Source organism: Acanthopagrus latus, chromosome 12, assembly GCF_904848185.1.
Source record: "Acanthopagrus latus isolate v.2019 chromosome 12, fAcaLat1.1, whole genome shotgun sequence".
Lineage (NCBI taxonomy): Eukaryota > Metazoa > Chordata > Actinopteri > Spariformes > Sparidae > Acanthopagrus > Acanthopagrus latus.
The window spans coordinates 23250655-23263475 of record NC_051050.1 but is presented as its reverse complement, the minus strand read 5'-3'; the positions used below and the strand labels follow the sequence as shown (position 1 = coordinate 23263475).

The 12821-nt window shown below is 41.7% G+C and overlaps 1 protein-coding gene across 1 annotated transcript in view; it reads right to left on the bottom strand.

Moving 5' to 3' along the window:
* The window catches only part of grk3 (G protein-coupled receptor kinase 3), a 61319-nt gene that overhangs the window by 4177 nt on the left and 44321 nt on the right, over positions 1-12821 (bottom strand). The window contains exons 12-17 of the mRNA XM_037116345.1: positions 12458-12552; positions 10827-10934; positions 8355-8421; positions 1992-2092; positions 1528-1594; positions 774-869 (exon numbers count right to left, since the gene is read on the bottom strand). Of these exons, the coding sequence (XP_036972240.1) occupies positions 774-869; positions 1528-1594; positions 1992-2092; positions 8355-8421; positions 10827-10934; positions 12458-12552 (534 nt within the window). The remainder of the gene's footprint in view (positions 1-773; positions 870-1527; positions 1595-1991; positions 2093-8354; positions 8422-10826; positions 10935-12457; positions 12553-12821) is intronic.

Genomic DNA, 12821 nt, shown 5'->3' with positions numbered 1-12821 from the left:
TTCATCGTCTTCACCTCAGATCGGCTGTGATGTGAACACAACGACCGGGCGAACACAGGAGCGATGCTGTGACGTGTGATGTCTGTCGGCTTCTTGATATCTTCACATCCGTCTCTGTCAAGCTGCTCCAACATCGTTCAGACGCCGCCGAGTTAAAGATATTTTAAAAAGTAACCCGTACACACTGATTCTGATGTCCTGGCCCAAGTGTTCGTCCTCTCTGCCGGCTACAACAGAAACACTGGCTGCAGCCCTCAGAGGCTCGATTCTCATCAGAGGGTTCCAAGATTGGTTAAAATCTAAATAATTAACTAAATAAACCATTAATTTTCTGTTGATCGGCTATTTTCTTTCTAGGCTCTAGTTTGTTTGGATGATACATGACAGGTCACCAGAAACAGAAGGAGCTTCTGTGTCTTTTAATTGCAGGAATTTCACAGACGAGCACTTCGTGCTGCCGTTGATGCATCGGGAGACTCACGGTTCACTTCTCACTGCCTACAAGGTCTGAATTAGTGTTAATACTACTACTTGCTGCCGTCTCTCACTGGAGTTCAGCGTGTCATGTGAGCTAGCACCAACCAACAGATGCCCATCAGTGTGTGGTGTGCACAGAGGACAAGTTCGGCGTATGAATTCACCGCTAAACAGCCATTTTACCATCATTACTGTCGTGCCCCTTGAGTTTTCTGATATTATCTGGACAGCATCTGTGCTGTAAGTACAGTAAATGGGTAATAAATCTAGTGTTTGGACGTTAGAGCGCACTTTACCTTGATGCCCTTGGTGTCCTCCTCATCAAAAGAGCCGATGTCAAAAGCATCTGCAGCGTTCACCTCTCCCCTGGGAGGAATTAACGGAGGGGAGTACTACAGATGGAGGGAGAGAACAGAGAGAGAGGAGCAGTGAAGAAGAAGTAAGAGAAAGTGACAAAGAAGAAGAACACCGGTGCAGCTCCGTCCTCTGTTGCTTCAAACAGTCGGACACAGTTTTTACATTTACTGCCATGATCAATACTTTTCGAGAGTACACAGCAACAGTGTGTACTCGCACGGATCCGGTCTGTTGCATCACGATCCAAAACAAGATTTACAAACGCGTGACGATTTGTGAGACATTAATGGTCGACAAATACGACAATTTTACAAATAAATACCCAAGAGAGTTAGAGTTCTGCTGTGTTGAAGCGTGTCAGAAATGTTGGACATGCTGATTTTTTGGGGGCATTCATGTGGAACTATGACGCTTTTCTCCACCCAGAAGATTAAACATCTCATTGCCATTTGTATGTATTTGTATATTTATCCTCTTATGACTTTAAGTGTTAAAAAATGTACCTCCATAAATGAGTTACAAAACATCTTAAAACACTTATTTACTATTTGGAGGTAAAATAAAACCCACATTTGTCTCCAATATTTAGACAGTTTCCTCCCCTGTATGTCCGTCGTATCAAAGGCCGACCACGCTGATATTAAAGAAATAATAAAAAATGTGCGGCTCAAAGAACAAAAGGTGGTGACTCACCTTCTGCAGGTACACCTGCTGCCAGTCGATGCCTTTGAAAAACTGATGCTCCTTCACCTCCGGGGCTCTACGTGTGTGACAGGGAGATGGACACCGATGAGGTAGAGAAAGGTGTTCCTTTACATTTGAACACTAGGTGGCAGTGTTTGCCACATTAACTCCCCTCTGATAAACACTTGTAATCCTGCTATTTAGCCGGACACCCAGTGCAGACAGTGATCCATCACTCCGCTTTAGTACTAAGCTGATGTGAAACGACAGCGCTGATGAAATTAGCTATGAACTCAGCTTCGATCGGATCACTTGATGTCCGTCTCTATCCGTCTTCACAAACCACACCACCGCTGCGCTTCCACTTCTAATGAGGACAGCTAACAGAATACAGCTGATGGACTGATTAATTCATCTGGAGGTGAACTTTTAAATGTGTGTGTTGGGTGTGTGTGTGTGTGTGTGTGTCGTACCCTCGGCCCTGACAGCCGAGCCTCTTGGATACGTCTCTCTGCAGCAGCCCCTCCAGCAGATCTTTGAGCTCTGCAGTGAAAGAGTCTGGCAGCTCCACATTCTGCGAAACAGGGGAGGAGGGAGGAAGGGAGGAAGAGAGGAAAAACACAAGAAGGGGGAAAGTGAGAATGGGTTGTTTGAAAATAGACTGACATAATTTGCACCTCTCTTGTTGAGGTCTTTGTCTGTTTTTAAATATCAGTACATGAGTGGACGGAGGAGAGCATCACAGTTCCAGGAGTCTAAGTTGAGCTGTAGTCATGTTTATGTCAAAACATAATGAAGAAAACAGCAGATTTTAATAGAATTTAACATTCTTCTCATATAACTCTTCATCTGATGTCTATCTGAGGGAAAAATCATTCTTTAAAATGCAGAACTACACTTCCCAGAATGCTTTTGAGGGTGTAAACAGGAAATGTAATGCCACAACATTGTCAAGCTTGTTTTTTCTTGTCTTTGTTGACATTCTAACAAATAATCAGCATATAAAGCATGCCGATTGATTGACTAATAGTTCATGTTTGCAGTGTACTCATGAATATATAGACAACTATTACTGGATTACTTTGACACGGAAATAAACTTAAAAACGTGATTATTCTCAGGCAGGTTCTTTAGTTATGGGGAGCGTCTTCTTTCTATGATTCCTATGCGAAACTATGCACGTTCATTGACAATAAATATATATTTTTGGAAAGTGTGAGTCACCCTGAATCTAAAAATATGTGTATTATATTTCTGTGTTTAGATTTTTACTGAGTTTTCCAAAAATGATTAAGGCCCAAAGAGTTTTAAGTACTGTGAGAAATAAACAGGAAGTTTAATCCTGTTTTAAGATTCAGTCAGTTTCACATTGGGCCACAACTTGAGCACTGTTTCTTTAATTTATCTTTATATTTTGCAAATTAGCGCCATAAAAAGAATGCCGAGTTACAAATGAGCACTCCTTGTTTGCAGTGTACCTGTAGATGTTCAGACAGCTACCACTGGATTACTTTGATACAGAAATAAACTTAAAAATGTGATTATTCTCAGGCAAGTTCTGCAGTTTTTAGGAGCTTCTTTGTTCTATGATTTTAATGTGAAAATATGCATGTTCATTCACAACAAATATATATTTTTAGAAAGGGCGAGTTCCCCTGAATCTATAAATGTCAGTGTGTTTAGATTTTACCCAAAATTAGTAAGGCCCCCAAGTGTTTTAATCCTTTGAGAAATAAACAGGAAGTTCAATCCTGTATTGGATTGGATTATTTTTGGAAAGTGTGAGTGACCCTAAATCTAAAAATATATGTATCATGTCTATGTGTTTCGATGACCCCATGTGTTTAAGTATTTGTTCTTCTATGATCTCTATGTGAAACTATGCACGTTCATACACAATAAATATATGTTTTTGGAAAGTGTGAGTCACCCTGAATCTAAAAAAATATGTGTATCACGTCTGTGTGTTTCGATTTTACTGAGTTTTCCCAAAATGATTAAGGCCCAAAGTGTTTTAAGTACTTTGAGAGACAAACAGGAAGTTTCATCCCGTCTTAAGATCAGTCAGTTTCACGAAGGGCAACAACTTGAGCACAGTTTTAGTTAATCTTCATATTTTGCAAATTAGCAACATAAAAAGAATGCCGAATTACAGATGAGCACTTCTTGTTTGCAGTGGGCTCATGAATATATAGATAACTATCACTGGATAACTTTGATACAGAAATAAACTTAAAAATGTGATTATTCTCAAGCAAGTTCTGTAGTTATGAGGAGCTTCCTTTTTCTATGGTTTCCATGTGAAAAAATGCCCGTTCATTCACAATAAATAGATATTTTTGAAAAGAGCGAGTCCCCATGAATCTAAAATTATGTGTATTATGTCTTTGTGTTTAGATTTTACTGAGTTTTCCTGAAAATGATTAAGGCCCAAAGTATTTTAAGTACTGTAAGAAATAAACAGGAAGTTTAATCCGGTCTTGAGATTCAGTCAGTAAGAAAGATGTATTTTAGCAGGATGTCTCAACTGTGTCATTGGAGTTTATTGTCGATGGACAGTGGAGATAAAGACATCATCAGGAAGTGCAAGTCAACATATTAAAGCTTTTCTAAAATATGTTGCTGGCATCAAATTCAAAGTATGTGTTTAAAAAAACAATCAAATCCTTTATATGTTGTCTTTCTACTGTTTTCAACTGAGTAAATGTCACAAAGGATTAGCTAATTATCACATTCTGTTTTACATTTCACACTGAGTCTCATCTCTTTTTTTTTGGAATCGAGGTTGTAAAAATGTGTTTCGTGTCTGTGAGCTCAGATTGGACCGACTTCTGACCAGTGTTTCCCACACATAGACTTTACTTTGGGCAGGCTGCCCCAGATTTATTTGGCGACCTATTTAAAGCATTTCTTTACTTTCAGCTTTAGAGAACGACACCATCCGCTATCAATTAACTAGTGGACAATCTGCCCTCGTTCTGCCCCTCCTCCCGCCTGCCGACATCCACACATGCTCTGCAGAGAAACACAGACAGAGAGACGTCCTCTGGTGTTGCATCCCTCCTGCAAACACACTGATTATGATGCAACCTCTCCTATCTAACATGGCCTACTTGTGCTGTTGTTTCACACAGGCTTATAAATGCACCTGGTTGTTTTTGACGGTTTTTACGAGGAATGTGTTTCAGGATTTCTGATAATCATTACAGAGGAAAATGATTATCGTGTTAGAGCTTATTTTAATTAACAAAATAAGACTGAACACAAGCTAATTTGAAGCTTAACGGCAAAAACAACTACTGCTTTCATTCACAGTATAGTTTTTCTGTGAAGATGAATGTCAGGTATTATATTATGTGGCCTATTTGTGAAGTAGTCTCATTTATGCTCAAGGTTCATTTCATCCATGTTTCTGCACATTTTCAGAGAGCTTACAGAAAAAGACCAACAGGAGCAGTACCTCCGGTGGTCAGGGGGCGCCGTGTGGCTGTGTGGTCAAAAGTTCAAACGAGACGCGAACACAGGACAGGAGGAAGTTTTGGACACTTTTCGAGGGGAGGTTATGCAGGTTGGTGAGAAATTCTAGACGAGCGTTTTTGAAAATTAATCATATTGGAAAGGGAATTACAAGTGAAGGAAAAGTGGAGGTCCGTGCGAGACCGACTTGATTCCGAGTGACGCCCTCTAGTGGTTAAACTCATTAACATCTATGCCAGTGTGAAGGACGCGTGGAAGAATATGATGGCAGTGACTGTTACATCATCTGAAATGGATGTAAAGGAAGGATAACTGAGCCTGGAGTGAGTTAAAGATTCCCCTGATGAGCATAATTGCAGTGTGTGAGTGTGTGTGTGCTATATATCCGGGACTCTTACTGCAAAAAGGTCCATCTGTCATGTGCAACCATCGACTGGAGCTTCCGTTTTGTTTAGTTATTTTATATTATCCTCAAAGTGTAGCGACATACATCCCCCAGGTGCATGAATTAAAACGTGACGTTAAATCAGGTAAATGTGGGCTCTGGGTTAACACGTTTGTAATCAGTTGGCAAATGAACACTCTCACTCTTAATTACCTCCACAAGCTGTGAGTCACAGATGAAAAGTGGCCAAAATCAGCAGCGGAACAGCGATTACTAACTTCCTGTTGTATTTAGATCACCTCTCGCTTTTCTCTTCCCCTCTCGTTTACAGTTTGGGAGCCTTTGCTTCAATCCGCCTCGCTTCTCCTGACGGGCTTTACTTTCTGTTTCAGAGAGCAGACCGAGTGCCATCTATCGGGATCTGTTCCATCCCTCCTTCTATCCATCTCTTCCTGTCTTGGCTGCTCAGTTCAACCTTTTCACTGCCGTCTGCTTCCATCGTGTTTATGTAATGAGACCATTCATCATGTTTAATAAACACTAAGACATATAGAGCAGTATTTTTAGCCCGGTCGAGGCTGAATCGCAGCCTTTCCCCTCTCTCTCTCTCCCTCTGACTCTTTCTCACACACATACTCACCCACAGACGAGGATTAAAGGGATGAACCAGATTAAGTAGCTGGATTAAAATCCTAATCTGGATTTATTGTGATATGAAAGATCATACTTTCTCTGTTTAGAGGTCCTGCTCGGCCAAATAGCGCCTGCGTCTGTGCGTTAGTGTGATTGTGTGTGTGTGTGTGTGTGGGAGGGAGCAGCTACCCTTCTCAATTGCTTCATGTCCTGACAAAACACATAAACGGACACGGCGATTTGGACGTGTTCCACTGTGACGGACAACTGCTGCTGCTGGCAGGCAGGCAGGCGGAGTGAAGAGGAGCAAAGCTGTGCTGAAAATTCACTCTACAGTTTGTCATCGTAAACTCGTCTGCGCTCAAACACAACATGTCGCCTTTACGGAGCTCCGGCCTGGACGAGAGGAGGGGAAGAAAAAAAAAAAAAGCGTGGGCGAGAGCAGTTATGTCACTGGGTGGGCTCAATGGACACCATTCATCAAGTGTTTGCTGAATCTGACCCCTGACATCAAAAGGCTTGGCAGCGTTTTCATCTGACAGACAATGACCTGCAAAAATACACCGCAAGCTTTCTGCTCAGTGTTATACCTCAGAGTTTTAGAAAATAACTGATGACAGTAATTTAAGAGTCTTGGGTTTTTGGACTGTCGGTTGACAAAACAGTAAAACGGAATTCTTCACTTTGGGTTCTGGGGAAATTGTGAACAGTTAATGTGATTTGCAAAGGTAAGACCATCAGTGATGTCATATCTTCTGGGACAGAAATTTGTCTGAAGCACAGAGGATCTAAAAAAAAACATTTAAAGTGATTTATTCAGTAACTTCAGTTCTCGGAAAAAATGAAGATGCTGAATTATTCTAGACAAAAATCAGAAGACATTCGGTTTTACTGTCATGTCTGACAGCATGTAATCCTCACACTTCCCCCGAAACAGCCAGTGTTTCATCTTTACTTAGAAAGTGACAGAAATCATTGTTCGATTAGCAAAATAGTGCCGATTCATTTCTACTTGTAGTGCTAAATAGCTTCTTCTTCAGTTCTCTGAACACATGGGGCTGCTAACTTTTGTTGAACGTGTCACTTCTCCTTCAAACGTTTGTTGCAGCGTCTCAAAATAGTCTGGAGCCGAAACAAAGACTTCTTATATTCATAGATGATTCTTTGATCAACGTTTGTATCCGCTGTAACACTGAAATCAAGCTACAGGTTGTAAACAAACCTCCAGGTTCATCACAGTGGCGGCTACAAACATCCATCCCTTCAGGTCTTAATGAGCTGCTGCAAGTTAAAGCTTAGACCAACAACTGTTCATTTCTCTGGCTACAACTCATAAATTCATGAATGACTAGATATCAGATCCAAAATGGCGCCTATACAGTCCGATGAGAACTTCTCGGTTAGCGCTTCCAGAGTTTCATCATGGTTACGCAGCACACCGACTACTGGTAGTAGATTTTTGCCCGCTGGCTTGAGAAAAGAGGAACACGAATGATTTTTTTTTTTTTTTTTGGCGCTTTGAGCACCACAAGCAGAGTGTTGTACATGTTTATATTGGAGAGAAGGCAGACATCTCTGAAGGCTGATAGAAAATGATAGCAACTCACACCAAAACAGCTTTCCTACTTCATCAGGTTTGAACTGTACAGTGAAGCTCAAACAATATGTTTTCAAGTGGAGGTGCACTTTCAACACAAGACAAACTGTAATGTGTTGTCTCTCTGTTTTTTTTGTTTTTTTTTTACATGAACCACAGATCATCACCGCCTCCCTGAGTAAACCTGATCTGGATGTGTATATAAATCCATCCGACCCTGAGGGGTGTACTTCAACTTTCCTGCTTGGCTGCTGGTTCAGTTTATCTAAGCAGGTTTTTCTGTCGTATGCTTCGTTTCTGGTGTCTTCCTGAGACACGGCAGAGTGAACTAGAGTGTATGACGGCAGCCGGCAGAGAGGGAGTTAAAGACGACCCAAAAAACAAAGACATTTGTCTCTGTCACGGCAGGCGGCTGAAGAAGAAAACCACTATGGCCACAGTGAGATGGTAGAATACGGCTCACACATGTAGATCTAATCTAATTCTTCTGCCTCGCGTGCATCAGGCGTCTGTTCACACACAATCCAGTATGCATAGGGATATAAACAACTGTGTGCATTTGGTATTACTGTAAGGTAAACACGGACCGAACCCCAGCGCTCCGGGTTATGTAAAGCTTCATATTGCTGGTGTGTTTTACAGTATGTTGACACAGAGGCCTGCATTTAATATGTGCATCCCACATCATGTGCACTTTGTCAGCGTGCACGACTAGGAAACACAAAGCGTGTGGATGTGCCTTACCATGGTGAGCGTCATGCGGTCGATCTCATGTTTGTCTTTGGTCTTGTGCTGTCTGAAGGGACTGTGCCTGAGCAGGAGAGGGAGAGAGAGAAGAGGGACACGTAAACTCTAACTGGAGATTACTGGACAGACAAGATGGAGGAGGGGGTGAGGTGAGGTGAGGTGAGGTGAGGTGAGGAGAGGAGAGGGGGAGGACGCGGGCTGCCAGTCGAACCTTTCACAACTCCACAGACTTTTACATTCTCGGTTCAAAACTCGAAGCAGCGAGCTCATAAATATTACAACACTGTAAATTAAGAAATGGTAATTTGAAATGACCCAGATCGCATCTAATGAGCCACCTGCATGTTCGAGTGCTGACTTTGAGATTTAAAGTGTGTTTGAAAATTCTCACATTCGGTTTCAGAAAGGAAACTGTGGCCTCTTTCAATATACAATTTTTTGGGCCATCTCTGGTGACACTTTCTTTGAGGTTTTTCATGGGAGGAGCTCAGACAATTTCACAGTTTTATTGTATCGGCATTAACAGTATTATATACTTATTAGTTTTGGTATTATCAGTTACAGTTATCCTTAAGAGGCATGACAACAGAAGGGTTTTTTGTTGAACAGAAGATTCATTATAGTTTCACAAAATATTACACCCTGAGGCAAATGCACATGGCGTGATAATCGTCAGTTTTCATACCATGGTATACTGCTGCCTTCATACTTCTCTCCACTCTCCATTCAACCTGCATGTAATCACCACGAAATTAAAGAGAGAGTGAAAGTTGGCAGTTTGACCTCATTTGGGGCTTTTTCAACTGCCACTTTTTGGATGCAGCGAGTCAAACTGGACCGCTGAATCGTTTAACCACTTCCAGTTTCACCGCGCCAGCTTGAGCTGCAGCACGCCGCAGATGGACATATAGGGTTAGCTTTGAATAAATTTAAAGGTGCAGTACGTAGGTTGGGGAAGGAAATGTTTATCAGAAGTTTATCCATTTACATTTTAACTTGTGTGCATTTGCTGCGGACGCATGATTTCATTTATCTTGAACTAATACAAGACTGATTACATACTGCAGGTTTTTGTTGCACCTGCCACGCTGAATCTAAGCAGTTTTGGGACCGATCTGTTCCTCTGAATGCTGAAGCAGCAGGTGAACTGAACATTTCTTTGGAAGCTGAAGAATTCACGCTGCAGAGATTCTCACAGACAAACACACTCTGACCCAATACAGTGTGAGCGCTGCCTCCGAGGCCCATTTATGAAGAGAGCATACAAGACTGAACAGCATCTCCATCCAAGAAACAAAGAGCACCCACTCCACTTAGAGAAAGTGATCAAATGACAACTGGGGGCCTTAATGGGAGAGAAGCAGCTTTCAAACTACATCTTCAATGGATCTAATTGTTCCGTCTGAGCCAAATGACGTCAAAATCCACTGCTGAAGACCGGAAGGGTGATAATCAATAAAGTCTGAACTTTACGGACGCAACCGGAGAGCTCATTTCAGGAGAATTAAGAAGTAAAGCAAACAACCTGAAAACAAACATGCGACCTGAAATGAAAGCAAAGCGGTCTTTAAAAGGAATTAATTACTCTCCAGAGGCACGTCCATGTCGTCTGGATGAAATCTGACTTTCATGCAGGACAACAGACACTCTGCAGTAGTGAAGAGCATCCAAAAGACACTTGAATTTACAATATAACTCATTACAAGTAATGTTTTAGTTTTGTATGATTGTTAGTCTGTCTTAAAAGCATCATGTGTGTTTACAGGTGTCATGAACGCCCTATAATGTACCGCAGAGGTGGTCTTCATGGAAAGTGTTACGGATTATTCCTTTACAGACCTGGAAAAGCCAACATTTAAACAGTGGCTCAATATTCCAATAACCAAACTGTAGGTGATTGATTCAGGACTGTATTTTACACATTATCAAGAGAGAGACTCTGTTGATTCAGTGTCTCAGAGCTAAAAGCTCGCGTTGATACGGTTCGAACGCGTTCATACGGAGGATTCTTTAGACCGGAGCGCAACAACACGTCCGTCCATCTCTGAAGCAGCCAACCTTTCACCAAAGACCAACACACTCGTCCTCTTTAAAGTGTTCAAACACACACACACATCCAAACATCAATGGGAGAGACACGTCACACACGCTCTTCGCTCAGAACCAAACACACACACACACACACACACACATAAACACACACACACTTCTTCCCTCCTTTTACCTGAATTCTGACCTACTGGGCTCAGACCTCTGGCATTTACACACTCCAGATCAAACAAACACACACACACACACACACGGCCGCACACACAAACAAGATCAAACACACACCAAACAGGCGGCGAGCACACTCAAAGAGGTTTACTCCGAGGTGGCTGAAGAGGTTTGAAAGCACACGGGAAGCCGGGACACGCAGGACAGAGAGGTAGAAGAAAGCGAGGAGATAAGAGGAGCTGGAGTAGTTACCCTCGCAGGAGTTTGAAGAGCATGCAGCCTAAGGAGAACCAGTCGGCGCTGCTGTCGTACGCCGTCCCCTTCTGGAGAACCTCGGGAGCCATGTAGCCGTGAGTGCCCCTGCGACAGACAAACACACAACAGCTTCATGTCAAACACACACTCATTACTTTTTACAACCCCAGCGCAGAGTCTCACACCGAAGCTCCATTTGTACGGGATTAATATTAGAGGAGAAGGTGGGTAATAAAACATCCGCCCTCGTAATAAAAGCTGCGGTTCCAGACGGCATTTCAGCTTCTGGGAAATTAGTAGAGCTGCTTCTGAGATGCACAATCAGGCTTACTGTTAGTCTTATTATTACGATCATGAAGTGTCGAGTTGAGCTGTGATTTAATTTTCATATTTACCAAAAAGATCCCCTCCACACATATATATCAGGGCTTACATAAAAACTCTGCCTGACATGGGTTTTGCAGAAAATAAAGTTTAATAAGCACGTTAAAATCCTCCTCATTAGAACTCCAACATATCACTGTTTTCATGTCACAAGCTGCAACTGATTAATCGATTAATCAATTAATCCTTGCTGCTCTATCAATGTTTGACTGCTGGACACAAAATGTCTCCTACAAAGTTCCTTCTCAGTGTTTGTGTCCTGGAGGCTTCAACATCACACTCGTGTTTGCTGAATACTGCGCCAGGATTGGCTTCCAAACTATCTGTGATGTTATAAATCATCTGGTAGGCCCCGCCTCTTTAAAAAAATCAGGTTCTTCAGTGAGAAAATTTACAGTTTGACCCTTGAGGACTGTTTTTTTTTTTTTACATTCATGGCTCAAACGCTGCACATGCATCATTCCACACAGTGAAGCTCAAACACTCAGCTGTAGGAACAGGAAGGAAAACACTTTAGACTGGAGGAGGAGCTCTAGAGACAAAACCTGAGGTAATAAAAAAGGAAGAGCGAATAAAAAACAACAAATTAAACATATGGGGGCTCATATCAACAAACGGATCTCATTCATCACCAGTTTAAACAACAGGACTGCATATTTAAAACGAACAAGGCAATTAAAACATCATTTACAACACTGTGTCGAAAACTGTATTTCTGAATGGAAACAATAAGAAAAAGTAATAATCACCGCGGGCAGTTCAAGATGTTTTTAGTATCATCATGTCTGTTTGCAATATATCCTTCCAAATCAATTATCATATCATTGCAATATAATGAACTTTATTTTCTGCAGCAGTGTTAACACTCACAAAGCTCGCTTCACATCACATCAGCTGAGGTACACACTCAGAGAAACGTTCTGGTTCTTATACAGGGGATCCAACAGATTAACAAACATTTCTACTCAGTAAAAGTAAACCAGTAATTTCTCCAGTCTGGAAAATGAAAAGCTCATTGAAAAACAGTATTACCCGGGGACAAATGTATGCCTACTATATCTGAAAGTGATGTAATGATCACTCGGGAAGGGGTAAAAAAAAATATATATACAGTATATACACTTGGAAAATGTCAGACATTAGCGCTCCAGACGGGATTGATGTCACTGAACAGTGTTAGCAATATTGGAATGACCCCAGCTCCCCCAGAGAGAGAGAGAGAAGGCTGTTCAACAGTGACTTACACGCTGGCGTGGGGTTTCTTCTTTGAGAAGTCGCAGGCGAGGCCGAGGTCGGAGATACGAACATGGCCGTGTTCATCCAACAGGATATTAGCTGGCTGAGGGGCAGAGAGAGGGAGAGAGAGAGAGAGAGGGTGATACTGATGATGGAGAATACGAGAGATACGATCATAAGTATAGGAAACAATGTTAGAGACCTCACTAATTCATGACTTAAGAACAATTTCCGCCCAGCAGCAGAAGATTCTGTGTGGATACAGCCAATAAAAAGAAAAAAAAAGAAAAAAAAAAAAAAACCTCCTGTCCTGGTTATCCTCTGCTGTTTGGCAAAAAAAAAAAAAAAAAAACGTGACTCAAAGTATTATCT